We start from the raw sequence: 19,349 nt of genomic DNA, 5'->3' as shown, positions 1-19,349 counted from the left end.
ACTGAACTGGTGGGTAAGGGCGTCCTTCAATTTTGGTTGTGTACTTTTTCCATTTACTCCCCTTTTGTCAGTGGGCCAAGCGCTCCCACTGAACGTGCAACCAGTTGTTCAGTGGTCGCGGAAGCCTTGCAACGAAACACATCACGAGGCCTAGACACCGAGCAGATACACATGTGTGTACTCGTATTGACGCACCTATGTATGTACAATGTATTTCTGGCCATATGGAATTCATTTCATAATTTCACTTGACATCGAAATGTGATGGCAACGATTTCATTTCATTCCATTTGTGTTGTTGTTTATGCGCTGATTTTATTAGTCGACTTTGATCCACGAATACATATGCAGTTAAGTATGTATGTCGAGATGTACATCTGAACCGTGTAGTTGGGATTGAAGCTGTGCCGCCTGCAAGTGGAGGGCCACCGCTTTTGTTTACATACATACATTTGGTCGAATATTATTAGAAATAATAAATTAATTATTTATGAGTGTTTGGTTGTGAAATCCATGAAATGTTTGCATTATTTACGACAGATTGATCGCTTCGCTTCCCTCGCCATATTTGTGCCAATGAATTTTGTGAGTGAAATCGTTTGGCTTTGATGCCTGACACATCGGGGAAATATTAAGTTGTAATAAAATCGGCCATCGCCGATTGATGGGATATTCAAACACGTAAGTCGCGGCTGATGTGGATGAGTTATGAGCACATAAGTGTCTAATGGCGATCTCTCAGATCCAGGACGCAAGAATCTATGCTTTATTGTTCTCAATTTTAACTTTCCATTTCAACAAAAACATAAACTAAAATAAAACCGTTGCCAAACATTATATACTCGTACAAGTGACAGGACCGGTTGAAGTATTTGAAGCTACACATATAAAATAAAGGTAAAAATGTCGTGATCATTAATTATACCGTTTTTAGCTTTCTTTGTCTTAGCTTTTATCACCCGGAAAATTATGAATGCTAATGCAGAGCGAATCCTATTGGAAACTGTCGCACGTTATAGAATCAAAATATGTGTATTAGAGGTTCTACCTGATAAGGCCCAATACTAAATGTATCAAAGGTTATAATGACAAACCATCTGTCACTATAATTCCAAGCTCACAATGGTTCTTAAAAACGCAAAGAGAAGGCTACCGCCGATTCCCATATACTATATATTGAAAATTTATTGGATTTGGATTATATCCAAACACTAGAATTTTGATACACTATTCGTAGAACTTCCTGTATCTGCTATCACGTTTCACCTGCTCTCTCAAACCATTTTGAGGTTTCGATAAAGCTACTTACTTATTTCTGATATGCTTTTAGTAGAAATCCATTCAAGGTTTGGTGCTTGACGGAGAAAGTGGAAAATTGTTTCCTTGTTCCCTGCTATTCCGCTGCCTGGGCAGATGTTGTTGTAGGGCATACCCATTTTGGACGCTGTTCCGCAAATGGCTAGTGCCCTGTTGTGGAAGCTGTTACTCTATAGATACTTTTCCTTGGCCTATTTAATAAGTCGTTGGTTCCTTTCCTGTCCTATGTTGCCCATAATTGTTTAGTTATGATGCATTTTGTAATGTTTTTCCATCTGTTATTTGCAACTTGTTGAAATTGTCTATTGATCTCTCTTTTGATCAATCCTAGCGGGCTTGGTATTAGCTCCGCCTCGGATTCGTTCCTGTGACGCTGGAGCTTGCCTTTTATAGAGCTTAGTGATTTCTTGTAGTTGTGGACTATACTGGAAATTGTCATGGGCGAACACAAGGCCAGGAGCGCCGCCTGGCTATCCGTAAATATAGTTGCTTTATGTATATTTTCGTGGTTTTCAAATAGAACTTCGCAAGCTTTTTCTATGTTTGATGAAAGGAATACTAGCCGAGTTCGGTAGACGTATAGCGAGAGATACGCCTAGATCAGCGGAGAATACCCCCTTGCCTACTCCGCAGTCCATTTTGGACCCGTCGGTATAGACTGAGATCGTGCCCTCCTCTCCTATTGAACCTCTTCTCCATTCTCGTCTAGATGGTATCCTCACCTGGAAGTGTCTATTGAAATACAGCTTTGGGAGAATGTAGTCTGATTTATTATTGGTTAGCTTGTTTAGGATTGCACTATATACATAGTTCTGCTGATTCCAACCACCCAATTCTTTTATTCTTATAGCCGCAAATGCTGCTGATTAATTTAAACATTTTTTTTTTTTGTTTTGATCGTTTTCATAAAAATTTTCCTTTTATTTAATACTTTCATACTCAATTCGCTAAATTTACTTACTGACTTTGGCTAAACATTACCAACGTCATGATATGTTGAAAACTCTTAAATTACAGTTTAAAATCTAAGACTTACTCCCCTACAACTCGTTGTACATCAATTACAGTTAGCTTGGGTAACTTTTTAAATATTTTAAGACAATCGTGTTAATTTAGAACATATTAAAAATTAACTTAACGCAATAAAAATACGGTTAAGCAAAGCATAAATTTACTAAAAAGCTACGACGAATGAGGGACCCCTCGACTTGCAACTTCTCCAAGTGCTTTCAATGAGGAGCTTAAAATTAGAATTAAAAATAAGAATACTTTTGCAGGTATAATGAAATAAATTTACAAATTACATAACTAATACTCGTAGTTACAGAATAAATATTTACAATGAAATCCGAACATCTTTGCGACCCACAACTGGTCAACGATAGACTCCAACAGCAACAGGACGAACTTACACAATAAAATTAAATACAATAGTACATAACAAGGTCACGGTGTTTCTGATGACTACTAGAAAGGACGGTTGAATGCTAACAACTGAGGTGACTTGGCTTTACACCGAAATCGCGCTCGTTGGAATTTCGGTGTATTGAGGCTGAGTCGTTGTTTGCTGCTTAATGCCGCCGTTTATGAACATGGACCGATATACTTCGGAGAGAAGGTTCCATACGGGCGGCGCGGGTGCTGCTGGAGAGGCTGAGTCGGGACCTACTTCGAGGGCGGGCAGGGCAGTTGGTGCGTAGGGCGCTTCGGAAGACTGAGCTGCGGCGGCGGCGGCAGCAGCGGCGAACATTTGCGACTGCAAGAGACGCAATTGCTGCGCCTCGGCTGACAAGACGGAGGAAGGATGGTGAGAGGTCGTCAGAAAATTTTCTGTTGAATCTCTGTTGGGTACCGCTTGTTGCGCCTGTTGAGGGGTGAGATCAAGCCCGTACATATAATCTCTGGTATTTTCTTCTTCCGCTTCCATTTTTACAACGACTGGAGACAAACGCTCTTCGGTCACCTCTGTGTGATTGCGTTTGCGTTTGCCCAACAAAGAATCTACCGAGAAACCGTTGGACTTTGAGACTGCTGTATGTTGAGGACTACCGCAGTCGCTGCTGGTGGCAGACATTGTAATGGTAACAGGACTGGACAAACGTTCTTCTACCGATACGCCGCGTCGTTTGTGAAGACTGAAATCCAGCGGTTCATTGGAGTCTTCCGTTGGATCGAAGTTATTCGCTGCATCTTCTTCGATAGATACTGATATCAGCTCTTCGTCAACGTCGCGTGCTTCTTCCGCATCGACATCAGCGTTTTCATCATCGTCGTAGGCATCAATTTCCCTGCAGTAGTCGTCCACATCGCTATTACTGTCGCCGTGACTAGTATTAGAGGCAGTGGTGTGCACATCTAGTATATAGCCATCATCCTCACCATCCGCATCAGACGCAGAAGCTGAACCTGTGCCAGTAGAACTGAGTCGGAACCCTGCCCTCATTTCTAGCTGCTCTTGGTTGGCTAACATATGGTGAAAGCCAGCAGTATTGGCGGACGATGGAAAATCACTAAACATAACAGGCTGATGTGCGCCATAACCAGCAGCCGCAGCAGCTGAGTGTGGCATGAGACCCGGAAATGCGGCCGAAGGCAACAGACCGGCAGGTGACAACGAAAATACAGGAAATTGTTGCGCTGTCCGGCCATCGTGTGGTGAGATCTTGCGGCGGATGTTGGGCGAATGCAGCTTCGGATTGGGATTGGCGCTGTGGCGATTACGAGAACGACGAGAGCTGAACACCATGTTGCAACCCTCTACAGTGCACTTGTGCATCTCACGCAAATGCACAGCGGAGAAGTGTATTTTCAAAGCACCCTTGTCGCAGAAGGTCTTTAGACAAAGGGAGCATTGCACACGCTTCTTGCCAGTCACAGGATTAATAAACTGGGCTGCGAGGTTTACGGGTGGAGAGCCCCACCGCTTCGGCTTACCCATTGAACCGCCGATTGGCGAGGTGGCGGGTGAGGCAGCCATATTCCCAAGGGGAATTGGTCCGGGCGCTGCTGTGGGCGAGTGACCCAGCAGATAGGCGGGAGGCATAAAGGTGGATATGAGGTGTTCCATTGCTGAGGTTCGTTGTATTTACACCTGAAATTAGACAAAAAAGTTCTAAATTAGAAAGGTTCTCTTAATTTATTGTACTAAAATGGATTTAGAGTTTTAAAAAACATATGTATTTGCATATAAATAATTAATTTTGAAAACGTAATTGAAAATCACAACAAATTGGAGTGAGAATCGAATTTCCGCTTCGTGAGTGATCTGCTTCTTCACGATTCGGTTGTGTCTCACTGCCGCCAAGAATAATCTTGATTGACAGTCCGAAGTGGCTGCATGTGACTGGTATGGTGTGTGTGCACATATTTAGAATTTCACAACAATAACAACAACCATACGCACGCATATTTAATAAAATGAATGGCTGCATTTGTTTGCGATGATCTGCGCATAATTAGAAAGATGACATCTCCAGCGCTGTTAAAAATGCTCCACGATAATTTCAATAGAAACCAAGACCAACAAAGCGCATGCACACACTAATACACACACAGTGTCACACATACATTGAACTGAAGTGGAGCAGCTCTAAAAGGAGATTACATCATTTCCTCGATGTCAAATGGATAAGTGACGGCGCACTTGAGTCTGCTGCTTCGCCAGCTTTGAGACTTTAATACTTTCAAGATGAGCACTGATGTCAATTCCCCAGCCAAGACAAGCTATTGTGTATATATTTTTAATTTTAGCTATATAAATACCATGGATCCCTTCCATTTTAAAAAACGACTAACACGAACAACACAAGTGACGATCGTAGCGATCGGTCAATCAAGAACTCAGAAGTTGCACCATAAATGTCCCCAACAGCAATTCAAGCAATTCACAGCAAGCGGAACGGATGGCGAAAGCATAAGGATTATCTTGAAATCATAAAACGCAAAGAAATACATTCCTTCTGTGCGAGAGTGAGATTGAGCGGAAGAGTTCATGCCAGCGAGCAAACGCCTGGTCAACCAAGTAGCACACACAGACTCACGCACTACGCTTAATCCAACGCAACGGTGTTGAACAATAACTCAAATCATAAATTCAGGTGTTCAATGCCAAACTCCACAACTGGATGACAGGGGAAGCGAAAAATAAAAAGTGCCAAACGCGAGTTTCGTCTAAATATCACTGGTGCGACAGAAAGACAATCAAGTCCACAATTTGAAAGAGCCTTGCACAGAGTGTATGATGAGAGTGTTGTTGACGTTGGGAACGGACGCGCTGCGCCAACGGCGGCGATTGCCTTGAATCCAGTGTGTGAGTTTCCCAGCAGCGTCAGGAATCGGTCGCGAATCGGAGCTGCCTCTTGCCCCACTCTCGCAGGAACTCTTTCTTACCTGTCAGCGGGCGCATAAAATATGCTTTTACGACACCACACAACAGTGGCTGCCATTATTCGTCGCATTTTCAGTTATTCGCCGTGCCCGCCGATCACCAAAAGACCATGAGCAATGACGAAAGATGCCAACCGACAAACACAAGCGCGGACACACATATAAACGCTGTATTATGAGCTGAAATGTCCATGCGATCAAGGAAGGTATGTGTGAAAATTGTGCGAGAAATGGAGGCTTTTAATTGATCGTAAATAATTACGACGTACGCGGGTGCAGCAAATTCCATTTACGACAATCAGCAGCGTTCAATATAAAAATGGAATTACGGGTTTTTCTGTGGCGGCGGGTGTCGAGATGTTGAAAACCAGCGAGGTCAAATCAGAGAAGAAGGGCCGACAGTGTAATCCATATTTTCGGTTTGCGTCACTTTGTCACCTTCGCGTTCGAATTTGTCTTTTTACCATTCCTCGACCTGCGCCTGTGCTACAAGCTCAGCTCATGTCAGCGGCATGCGTTGCCAGCTCACATGTGGAGCTGACATATACACATGTACATATGTAGGTGTGTATATACCACGCATGAGTTACAATGACTGAACATGACATAAATACTACTGTAGTTTGGTGATTTATACAATTACAACAAACAAGTCAAGGCATAAAATTCCAAAGCCTCTCTTTTTATGTTAAGCATTTCATGCAAAGACAAAATGTTTGTCGCCGAATAACGAAAAACAACAATAAAAATACGACAGAGCTGTAAATGTCCGAGAAAAGTGGCAACCGCAGGCCGTGTCACTACGGCCCGAAACGCGTCGCAGCGTCTCACGATAAGCACACCGCCAGAAAAGTCTTCGCCAAACGAAGATGACACTTTTATCACTGGTAGCTGAATGGCGGTCCGAATTTTTTCTTTGGCTTCTCACTTCGACTAAGCCGCGACTGGCAGGGTTTCGGCTGTGAGGCTGGCTTGATGTTGATTTATTATCGACAGTGATTGTATGCGATGATCATTAACATTTAGATTGGATTTTTCTCAATGTTAGCTTGTGTGTTCAAACATCTGTGTTGTGTTTTATCTCGTCTTAGCCTGTTTTCAGCCGCTGAGCTTGTTTATTGTGCCGCTTGGCTTTGTGTTGCTTTCTAGGTAGCCAGCTTGCGGCCGCTATAAAATCCTAATGAGCTTTCTTAGCGATACGCAGCCGCACTGCTGAGCGTTTTAAGACTCTTTGACAAAATCTTCAGATGCCAAATGGTTGACATGAAAAAATAAACGCACAAAAGACATTAACAAAATACATCAAGCCATTTAGAGCAACACCGATCGGATCACACGTTGGTAATTATAAAGTCATAATGTCTTTGTAGTGATGTGCGTGTGTATTTAAGTCCACCTATTGTCTCTGTATATGTATCTATACAAGGTGGTTAAGGCAAGGCGTAAGATTCTTCAAAATTACAACAAATCACGAGAACTGAAGCAAATTAGTTAATTTAATTTATAATGTAGAAAGTATATTTCTTTTTCACCTTCGACAGTTCAAATAAGAATCTACTGAGATCGAGCTAAAGACCAACTGCTATGCTGGATTGTTGCGGAGCCAAGCTGGATAACTCTCGTCAGCGCTTTCAATGACAAGTTCAATGCCGATTTACATGAAGCCAAAGCGAGTCTGTAAGTGTTTGCAGATTTTACGACCCATTAGAAAGATAAATTCAGAGACGCATGTACTCATAAGAGTTGGGAAGAAAGAGTCCCGCTTGATAAGATCGCAACAGTTTCAACAAGAGGACAGCACAAACAATTATTACTAGCACAACTATTTCGGTGTGAATATTTGCAAGGGAGTTTGCATGTATTTCGACCAGTTAAACGAAATAGCAGTGCTGAAGCCAACAACAACACCATGGAGCAGGGAAACGAACGAGGTAGACTTTGGCGATTTGATTTTCGATCACCAACTTGGTGCCACGACAAGTCGAGTAACAGGGTGGACGTAGTTGAGATCTTCTTGGGTACATATGTATGTACATGCGACATTGTTGTTTCCAGCGGACACGACTGCTGAGTTGCCCGCCTTTTGATGTCATAAAAATGGAAGACCAGTAGTTGTAAAACGCTGTTATGGTGCTGAGAGAACCACGGGGAGGTGGTGAGTGGCAAATGTGATCGAGCACTTTAGTGGACAAAAATCACAAAACATTTTTAATGGTCGTCGCAAATCTGATACATGCGAGGGGTCGCGGGGTGCTCTGGTGGATTTGTTAGTTTTAATTCAAAGTTGCAACCGGTAACCGGTAACCGCGACCGCAGAGTTGCTGATGATTTGTGGAGCTGTACCTCGCTTCGCGACCAATTTTTAATTACTTTTTATTGTCAACATTTTGTACGGACACAGATAGAAATTTTATGTTAAAGAAAATCGGCTGCTGCTGACGCACCTCAATGAAATGCTCCTCTTTAAATGACTTTTCTCGCATTTTTCTTAATTGATATCTGAATTTACATGTTTGCAAGCATCTATGAAAGCTATTAGGACAGTTAATTGGCATCGACAGAGATTGCCTTCATTGCCCCCAGTTCTGCCAATTGACCTGCGGCGACCTCGCGTTCCTAGGGCCACTCGATTGGCTGGTCGACGGCCTTTTCAATTAAAATAGTCAGCTTGCCACAAAATGTCGTCTGTCATCTCAGCGAGGGATCGCATCTACGCTTTGGACGCTTGGTTGCTTGGCCAATTGGCCGCCAACATTTCCAGTGTCTTTTACTGTTATTCTGTTGTGTGTATGTGTTACTCTCGTTATGCTTGCTTAATTTCCAACATATTTCAGATTTATTGCTGTTGTTGCACATATTTTTGGTACGCGTTTTTGTTTTCTTTTCGCTACTCTTTTGACCTCGCTCTTTGGCGATTTTAATAAAGCCATTTGATGGCAGGTTTTCTCACAGTTAAGTTGAATTAATAATAAAAACGATAAACTACATGATAAAATGTCCGTCTGCACACTTCGTCATATAATTACTTACTAAAATTACAAATAAAAGCGAAGCTTAGCAATGAAAACTGCGCTTTTTAGTTTTGAATGGGATCTGGGGCCAGTCAAAGCTTTGAATAATTTTCTGCCCTTTTTTGTTGTGGACTTTTCGTAGTTGTTGGAGGTTATGACATTGATATCACTTATATTCTGACTCATCAAGTTGTTAATTATTAAATGTATCTACAAGTGGCCTTTCCAAATCTGTTTAACTCAATTCACCCGTGCTAAGAGGTATACTAGAAATTCGTCGAAAGCTACTTTTTTATTTCTAACTTTTCACAAGAAATAGTGATTTTGACGATTTACCAAACGGTAAATTGCGTATTTATTCACTTTTTAGATGAAACAGTAGCAGTCAACCTTTCAAAACTGACGATTGCCTTAAATTACACTTAACGGTAAATTTCAAAAACCCCGACGGCACAGCTTCGACTAATTAATTTATGCATATGGGCCGGTAATCTTAACAATTAGTTTGTATATTGAATTAAAGCTTCAGAACATTGCTTACCTTTAGAAAAATTCCAAAATCGCGTTCTTCCTTTCCTAATTATTCCTCCAGTTTTATACACAACTTTTGAAATATGTCAGCTGTGCTCCAATATTATTCGTAAAACGTCCGAAAGAGTTTTGCTTTGGGAATAATTTTGTGTTCAAAACGGTTTATCACTTTATAGGTTTTAAAAACAGTTAAATTACTGCCCTGCACTTGTTTCGTCACAAATTATACTTATTTACTTGCACCAGCAGGCATCACTTTTTTATTATTAGCACCGACAGTACTTTATCAGTTAGACACTTAACACCATTTATTCCTTCTGTTTCTTATTTTCAGTTCGTCATATATGTGTGCATGATTTCTAGTTCTTAGACAACTTGTACCCGTCGTGTTTCTTCGTTTACTTCACTCCTGCACATATGTCCACTTCCTACAAAGTCGTGGGTGACACTGACAGACTGTGGCACATTATGTCGCTGTGAGAATTCAACCAACTTGTGCTGTCGCCGCTTCTCAACGCGAACTCATACCCGCTCACACACCACCGTCGCTGTCGTCGGTCACAGTGACACGAACACCAGCGCAAGCACCATTCGCACAACGCGCTGCTGCAGGCAACTACCACACCAGTGCGCTCACACTCAGCCCCTATACTTTTGGGTAGACACTATAATGTTCTTGGTTGACTTTTGTTTGCTCTGCCGCCGTGCTCTGCTATGGCGACTCTGCTTGGGGACACTTTGCTGCGACGCTCTCAACCGAATGTATTCGTGGGCAATGACGATAAGGACAGCTGCGTCACTCGATTCGCTGCAGCTGCACATACACGCAACACACGACAATTCGAGACCTACTGAGAGTCAGTTTATTTCTGCTGTGACAGTCATCCAAAGCGACCTGGCGTACCACGTAGCAGAGGCAGTGGCAGTGGCAGAGCCAACGGCAAAGAGCATGCACGGCATTCTACTGTGAGCACTTGGCTATCAGCCGAATGACACAAGAGACAAAAACGTATTTACTTGCATACATCTGTAGAGTTGTTTTTGTACAAATACATCGCATTCACAACGCTGTGTCTGTGTGAATGAGTGCGAGTGTGGTTGGTTGCGTGCTCAGTGACACTCAGGCGGACACATTGGCTTTTGTTGTTGTTGCGTATGCGTTGCGTATTGCCTTTTGCCGTACCATTGTTGAACCCGTCGTGATACACCACGAACAACTCATAGTGAAGGCGAACCCGCCCGATAGAGAAGAAGACCACGGACGGACTGTTTCAAAGAGCACATAATGCAAGCGCTACAGCCACTATTTCACTTCAACCAGAACCAAGTTCATAGCGCATTCACTCACTCCTCCGGCCATAAGCACTGAGCACCTGAAATAAGAGCGAACTCGTGTTGTATTATTTTGACTTATATCTGAGTATGTAGCGAGATGTGTACTTATGTGCTTATATTTGAGTATACAAACACATATACTTGTGTGCTTTTTCATATGCAGACACAACTCTCATATATGCCGAGTCGATAAAGTAGTTTCGATTTGGATTAACTTACTCTTACGCTAAGTATTACCGTTAGAGGCTATTTAATGTTTTATTTCATAGTAAGATAGTCAACGCTTAGCTTGAAATATCTCTTAAAGTACATTCGCCTGCTGCGGTGCACTCAAGCTTTCCTCTCGCAACTTAAGCAAATTCAGAAGTCGGAACTATATACATATGTTTGTACATACATACATACATATGTAAGAAAATATGTCTATGCGTCGTTTGTTGCATGACCGCGGAGCACACATACGCGGACATTTGGGCAAACGGTGATACATTAAGAAAATATGTCCACTGGAATGTGGTCGCTCACTGTTCGACGCATGCCTTTTTCTTACATGCCTTATATACAGGCATAAGTAAATACACAAAAATGTAGACGAATGAGTGTGTGCATTATATTATTGTCCCATCTTCGGCATATAACTTTGTGGGACGACACAATTTGCAGCAACGCACCCGCTTATCCGTCTAATCAAAGCAGTCATTTACCAACCTGCCCACCGACAGCACCCACATTGTCCATATACGCAATCGCTATCTTTTTCAACCTCTCACATACGTTTCCAAAGCTGGCACTTAAAGCAGGCCATTTCATTCGCACAGTGTCGCATGTTTCCGCGCTGGACCATATTCAGTTGACATGCGACGCTGGTGACCGTCGCATTATATCGTTAGTGTTGTTGCTTTTTACCATAACCGTTTACTCGCAGATATTCAGGCAAAGAGGCAATACACGCTTCTTGCTTCTCTCAACTCAACACGAACGCAGCACTGTGGCTATTGATAGCAAGGGAGAACGCACAGACACTGCAACGTTTTACTTAGCAGAGAGTTTCGCCCCTTTGCGCCTCTGTGTGAGACAGAGGTGAAACGAGTTGACTTTTGCAGTTTCACATTCGTACGAGTGAAACACCGATCCACACTCACTTTTCGCAGCGTCGTCGTCAGCAGCAGCATGAGGTTCTGCTGTTCGGCTCACTGCACTGTCGACGCCACTGTAAGCGTCGCTGCCGCAGCGACCATATTGTCGTTTACTGTTTGGTTTTGTTTGACTCACCTCGTTTTTTGTCTTCCTCCGTGAGTGTTGGTGCTGGTTAGCACACTGCTGATATATGGTAGCGCTACCTTTTGCTTTGGCTTCGCCTCTGCCTCAGTCTTTGCGCTGGTCGATGGCGTTGATATTGTTGTTATTGCTCTTTACTTGAGCTTCGTAAATACATAAGGTTATTGTTATTGTTGGTGGTGATTTTTTCCTCTCGTTTAAATTTTGTCATTTGTTGTGTCTCCTTGGTTTGAATGTCTCTTTCACTCGAAGGCATTTTCTAATGGCGTCCATGCGCTGCTTCTCCCTCTGTCGCAAGCGAGTCTTGGGTTTAGCTTTGATTTCAGACGACATTTTAATATGGGGGCGAGTACCAATGCACCAATGACATCGCAGATCTGGTGACAAAGGCATTATTGCTATTCGTGACCGTCCGATGCTGGGTAGAGAGATCAGGCAATGTTGAATGTGACTGCAAGGAAGTTATTCAGAACCTAAAGCAGGAGGGAGGTTCTTCGTCCGATTACAATGGCATTGCTTATATATTCAGTTTTTTATTTCAGTTCAAATCTTTGTACATATACGTATGTATGTATGTATGTATGTATGTGCTGGTATATAAACCATATACCATACATATGCATTTAAGTCAAATAGTAAGCTTTAAATAGGATGGAAAGGAGCAAACTTTCGTAAAATATAGGCACGAAGATGTTTTGCCGTGTAAATATGCCGAAATCTATAAGGCAGTATATGCATTTGCGCAGAGAGATACACAAACGGTTTTAAAGATTTGAATTTAAGTCACCTTAATGCTTAGAACCTTCAAAGGTACCTTGTTCTTGTTATTCATGAATCACGCACATGTCTTCAAAATGGCGCTGAATAAATTTTAAGAAATTTATTCGGTCTCAAATGAAATTTATGTGTCTATTGGGTCTCAACGAATACATATTTATATACAATACTTATGTAAAAGCAATATTTTCTCTCTTAAAGATTTAAAAAGTGCGTAGCCCTTAGCATTTCCCACTAATTGTGGCCGACTTGACCACATTACATTAAATGAGGCATGTGATTTGTATATAAGGAATGAATATACTACGATTGCTCAATTCTTTACAAATTTAAATTCTACAGGTCAATTCAGTTTAATTTCAAATCGACGGTCCCGACGGTGTTTCCTGCTAAGTACCATAGAACCACTTTCAAATTCAAACCTCTTTATCCCCTTAGTCCCACATTTAAAAAACGGCAGCTGTGTTTGAAATAGTGTTTTGTCAGAATCGTACCTCTCTGCTTATGGCACTAGCCGATCATACCTATGTACATATGTATGTTTAATCGAGATGACTAAAACAGTTCATAAAAAGAAAACATTCGCAATTAAAGTTCACACATATATGTACATACAAGGGTCTACCGTACACTTATGCACATAGTACGTAAATTCGTCCTAAGCTTCAATTTAATCGGTGCAAGCATCTTCGCTTCCACGATGAGTGCCCACTGTGACGAATTATAGTCCAACTTGTAGGTTTTGAAAATTCGTCAAAAATCACTCTACATATGTCTACCTTGTAAATGCGTTTACAAACGTGCTTACATACATATATGTGTATATCTGAATGTGTGTTTGTGCGATGTCCATCAATGTCCAATTCGCTGCTCAATATTTTCAATTTTATTTGAAGGCATTCTCCTTTGCTTTGTTCCACTTTTTACCATTAATCAAATATTATCTTTACCTGCAACAACTCACCCACTTTCGCAACCCCCTTCGCCGCGCTCTCACTCTTCAACTCACGCACTACCCGACTTTGCTTTAAATTGTGCATTTTTGGCGTGTGATTTTTCTCCCATACGCACTTCACTTCATGCTCATTTTTGAGGCATTTTTGAATTTTAGATGTTTCCCCATTTCATTGGATAAACTATTAATCATTTCTTTAGGTTCAAATGCCAAAAATGGCCTGCGGATTGCCGCTTTCTTACATATTCGATTTGGTGTCAATAAATTGTTTCACTTTGATTCCTTTTTCTCAAGCCAAGCCAAGCCAAGCCGACTTTGTAACTGCCCAGAGAGTTTATATTAAAAGTTCATTAATAAAAAATAAAAGTCAAGGAAGATAATAGATAAAAGGTATATCAGCGCCTTTTGTGCGCTGCTGCTGCTGCTGAATGCATTCACGCAATTCGAAACACCTAGACAGATATGCGTCAATTACCAACTGCAGAGATAATGTGTCGATTAAATATAAATGTATGAAGTTTTACACCGACTAGCCCCGTGCATACAAAATCCACGCTAGTTCAAAATCATAAAGTGAACTGTAAACTGAAATGGTAAATGGCCCATATCAACACTTATACTTTCTTCAGAACGAACTTTTTGTGGGGAAAGGTGTTGAGCATTACCTAACGAATTGGTTTTTGTGGTGTGAGTAAAGCTGAGGAGTGATAAATGAAGACAAACAGTTCAACTAGCTGAATATTGTGGAAATAATTTAATAAAAAACTCTGCATTTTCCGATCTAAAGTAACAATTCTTATTTTAGTGCCAAACTAACACATATATGTACATACACACATAACATAGCTAGCTGGCTTATGAATTAGCACTGAATCTTTTAAGTGTGAAGGTCGGAAAAATCATTTTTAACTTTTGCTTATTTTGATAGTTGAAACTGTACTGTCTGTTTAAAAATGAAATAATAAGATTTTAAAAATAATGTCTTTCTGTCCATTCAGCTTAACTTAAAAGACGATCTTCGCAAAACTAGATTTTTTTTAAAATGGCTTCAATTGTAACTCGAAGGGAAATCGTACAATGCCTTTGATTTGTTTTTGTTTTTTTTTTATATGTGTATATATGTATATTTACGTGTGCAATGATAAATGTAACTTGGACGGACAAAAAATCCGCTAATTTTTTGAGGAAATTTCGAAATTTTATTACAAAAGGTTCATAAAATGACAACTTTTTTAAGAATAGTGGCTCATATATAATAGCAAAAAGCTCTAAAAATTAATTTTTGTAATTTTTTGTCATTATTTACATATAAATAAATCCTTAAAATTTTAAAATATATCAAGAAATATTTCAAATTTCCAAAAATCACCTACTAAAGCCAAAAAAGGAAATACTTACATACATTTGTATATATGTATGTATGAATTTTCGTATTTACGATTATTTTTCTCAGTGTATGTTGGGTTCCTAACTCTAACAAATGCCGCAAAGAGCAACCTCAAATAATGATGCGTCCTGTGCTAAAAGCATTATTGCTCCATATTAGGGGCATTTAGCATTTTCTCCTTTATTTTATTTTATGGGAAACCATTACGCCGGTGAAACGAGAGAGTGTCGTCGCTTAGCCATCGCAATTAAGCGAAAGGGTTAAATGGACATTTTCTTAATGACAGCAAATCATCTGCCAGTCGCGGGTCAAAGGAGAAAATAGTGTCACAAATGAACTCACAACTAAATTTAACCCTTTCGCCGAGTTTCCAAGCCAAATAAAGCGCTATTTTTCCAGCAAAGTGAACACCACCAACAGGTCCAGACCCAGACACATAAGCAAAACAAAGCAATGGAAGCACGCTCAAATGATCGCCTTTTGTTTTTATAGACACAGTGAAAGGGTTACGCTGTTCGTGCGACAATTTCAGTTTGCGATCTATGACTATATGCCCATTGTATTTAACCCTTTCACTGCACAGCGGCCTTTTGTATTCGGCTGTGGGCATTTTCGAACATTAAAATATGTTTTACTAATAGGCAGCCACAGTGTCTAAGAAAAGCAACGGTGATAATGTGTGCACTACTTTTCACAACAACACCAAAACTGGGACCTGCCGCACTGATTTGGCAGACCACACAAACGGCTTCGGCAAGCGAACGCTCGGGCAGGTACCAGCCGTCAGCAAACTCTAGGTGGCAGCAAAACAAAGGCATAGCGATGTTCATACTTGGCCGAAAACATAGCTCACATCAAGCGCACAACAATGGGAAGCGCGAATACTCACAACAAAAACACAGCACTAATATTTCGAAGATGAGAGGTGTGTCATCACTTGCGTGCCCTGCAAATGTGGCATAAGAAACCAGAAATTACAAAAACAATTACACCGAACGTCACATGTGCACCTTAGCATTCCTCTTCACACAGCCAAAATAGTACTCCGTTGGAGTCTAATTATGTGATAGAATTAATAAGGTGGGAGCGCTCGTCATTTGTGTCCTTTAGTGCCGCATCCGCCCACCGAGTGCCGCTTACTTGTCATCGTACTTCGACTACCTAGAACAAGGACAATAAATCGAGATTTATTCTCAGGGCTGTCCCCATGTCCTTTGTGATTGTATTGTTCTGCAGTTTTTGTTGTAAAATAGCACTAGATATTCTGCAGGCGCTATCTTCTCTCGGCTATTTTCGTGGGCAATTAGAAGCAATCGCCACACCGTTTTGTGATAGCCCACATTCTAACCTTAATAGATTTATCTGGTCATTTTATAGAGTTACACACATTCTTACGTACAATTATTTAAGGAATTGCGTCAAAACATATAAAACCAAGCAAATCATCCGTATCTATGTAAATGTTGAGTCTGTACTCCCGACTTGCCTTTTACCGTCTACCAATTGCTAAGCTGGTCCTCCGTGTCTTAGCTGGGTCTCCGTTTACGAGGTGACTTTGGAGTTAATATTCCTGTATTCACTTTTTGTCGCTGACGTCGTACTTTAGAACAATATACATATGTATGTATAACTTTAATATACAACCATAACTGTAATATTATTGAAAATGTGTAAAATTTGATAACGGGTTTTCTAGTTGCTATTATCCAACACACCCCAGGGCCTTGCGCCATTAAAATCAAAGCTGAAGGGGTTGTTAACCGCACATAAAGGCTCGTTAATATCCTTGCGGCGTTTGCAAGCATGACTATGTACACTCGTATATCCAAATATGTACATATGTATGTATGTGTTCACGAGGTTATTATTTCAATACTTAAAAGTATAACCTACCCCAAAAAGTAGTGACAACAAATAATTTAAGGGAGCTTCGGAAAGAGTAATACCTCTATTTTCATAAGCACTTACATATAGATGTGTATATACATACATATACTCACAACAGACATATTTTATATACGTACATATGTATCTGAAGTCACAAGTCCGCTTTGGCTTCTTCATCCAACGAATATTTGAATGCGTAATATCAACTGTACATAGACTTTAAAAATTAGCCCACTTAAGTAGGTTTGGAATTTTGCGAAGTAGTCAATGTATGTACATACTTATGTACGTCGCGGTTTCTTATTTCTCGGCATTATGGAATCCTTATAAATTATAATTTTTAATTAAAAATTATTATTAATTTTTCACCTAAACTCAATTAAAATTTTTCATATTTTTCAATTTGTAATGAGAAGATTGTCGCTTCGCAACGCAGCGCATTCAAAGCTTCTATCCAAAAGAAGCTTGGCAGCAATTGTGGAGAACTCCTGGCGACAATTGACGGAGATGCTGCCAAATAATAATTGTGAACCATTCCCAGCCTCGCATTCGCACCCACAGCTGTGGAGAGCGCTCGCGGTTGTGAGCAGCAGAGCGAAGTTTACTTTGCTGAACAATTAAATTGCTGGAAAAGGCGAAAAGCAAAGATGAACATCATTAAAGGAGCATGCGGCAGTCCTCATTATAAACGTGTAAGTGCATGCATGTTTGTATGTGTGTGTGCAGTAGCGTTTGTTGTTTGCGCGCTGGCTTCCTGATTGCTATTTTGAGCGGGTCTAGCCTTCACTGGCTGGGTTTGGTTTCATGGCTAAAAATACGCGCAACGCGCAAATGACGCCCCACGGTAATAGGTCGCAGACAAACATAAACATAAAGCTGGCTGGCATCAAACACAGCGACAGGAACAACGACCTCACGAACTTTGCACACAATGAAAACAAAAACACAAACAGTGAAGTGAAGTGAAGGAGCCACCAAAGTGTGCGGTTGCTGTAGCTACGAAGTTTTCAAACAACTGCCATGTCGGGCTCGCCCAGCATTCGCCCCTTCACCGAAACTGATCCCCCGAAAAAGCAGTTAACGGGTTAGCAAGAGTGTTTGCCGTAAGACACAGCTTGTCAGCGTCTACTTCGGCCAGCCAATGACTTCAGCTGATACTAATTAATTCCCAACAGAGAATCAATGCCAATGAAGTTCGGACGTGGACCACACACACACACACTCAAACCGGATTGTACAGGGAGGCAGACGCCACTGCGGAAGGACACATTTAATTCATTTCACGTTTAAACGACAATCTTCCTATGAGATAGCAATGGCGATGATGCTGTCCGACGTCAGGATGCACCGTCCGCCAAGAGGCAGTTTGCTTTGGTTATTCGGTGAATTTCGAGTCGTCCTTTTGCTATCTAATAATTTAAGTTAATATAAGCGTAAATTTTGTTGTCGTGGCCCTCAGGCGTCCTTCCTGCACACACACATACTTATTGTCTCTTAACCCTTTTACCCGCTCATCTTCTTCATATTTGCTCCTGCTTTGCCTGTAAATTTCTAGTGCAAATATTTTGATAACTTCCGTCGTCTCAATCCACTTCGCATAACTTAAGGAGGTTCTTAGTGGTTTGAGTTTGCTTGAACTCTAATAAAATAAATTTCTTATATTAAACAGTCCAAACCTAGCTTCCTTCGAAGAAGAGAAGACCTTGGTTTTGTAGAACCCCAGCAGAGTCACATTTTGGACCCATCCCACTCTAAGCGGAAGTTCCTCCTAATGGTCTCCACAAATTTTATTTGAGATCAGTTTGGATAGACCTGCTGAAACCAGGTTATGCTAGATACATAGACATACACACGTGGATACCAAAGCACACGTGCATTCATATTTTCAATTTGAAAGTTCAAATTATGGACGCCCCTATTGCTGCTGCGACGAGCACAAAGGTGTGTGTGCGAAAGGAAAAGTGAAAGGGTTGCAACGCTCACTCGAAAGCCCGTTATGATGTGAAATTATGATGAAAATCAATAAAAACATATTTCCCTCATTATGAAGTTTGCTGCCATATTGCCGGCTTCTGCTATCAAATACATATTCACCGTCGTAGATAGCTACATATATGTAAATATTTATATACTTACATACCAGCCTTTCGCCATTGTCGTCTTCCTTCCTGACGAAGTTGTTGCCAAAAATGGAAGGATGCAATTACTTAAGGCTGGCTTTGTCTGGCCCGGCGGCTGAGTTCGCTTTAATTGGAGTACACATCTGTAAATAGGCACAGCGATCCACCTCTTTTGGAATTGGGGAGAGAAGTTCGATATTAGTGCGAATTTGCCTATTTGCCGTGGAAATTGTGGTCCATTAAAATGAGGCTAAGGTTTGTGCTCATTAGCCAGAGAAAGACGGAAGCAGGTAATTTGCATTACGAGAAGGTCACCGTAATGAAGGATTTTGGGAGTTGCTCTGTAGCAACAAAGTGGTGACTAA

General features: G+C 41.1%; 1 protein-coding gene across 1 annotated transcript; it reads right to left on the bottom strand.

Moving 5' to 3' along the window:
- Positions 1 to 2,538: 2,538 nt before the first annotated feature.
- On the bottom strand, positions 2,539 to 10,516 carry LOC105228274 (protein disconnected). The gene is made up of 2 exons (XM_011208046.4): positions 9,256 to 10,516; positions 2,539 to 4,408 (listed from the first exon to the last, which is right to left on the bottom strand). Exon 2 carries the CDS (start codon positions 4,382 to 4,384, stop codon positions 2,828 to 2,830), a length of 1,557 nt encoding a protein of 518 aa, XP_011206348.2. The 5' UTR covers positions 4,385 to 4,408; positions 9,256 to 10,516; the 3' UTR covers positions 2,539 to 2,827.
- Positions 10,517 to 19,349: the final 8,833 nt, after the last annotated feature.

The sequence above is a fragment of the Bactrocera dorsalis genome, unplaced genomic scaffold (genome assembly GCF_023373825.1).
Source record: "Bactrocera dorsalis isolate Fly_Bdor unplaced genomic scaffold, ASM2337382v1 BdCtg007, whole genome shotgun sequence".
Classification (NCBI taxonomy): domain Eukaryota; kingdom Metazoa; phylum Arthropoda; class Insecta; order Diptera; family Tephritidae; genus Bactrocera; species Bactrocera dorsalis.
The sequence above is the reverse complement of the archived record's forward strand: the minus strand, read 5'-3'. Positions and strand labels throughout refer to the sequence as shown.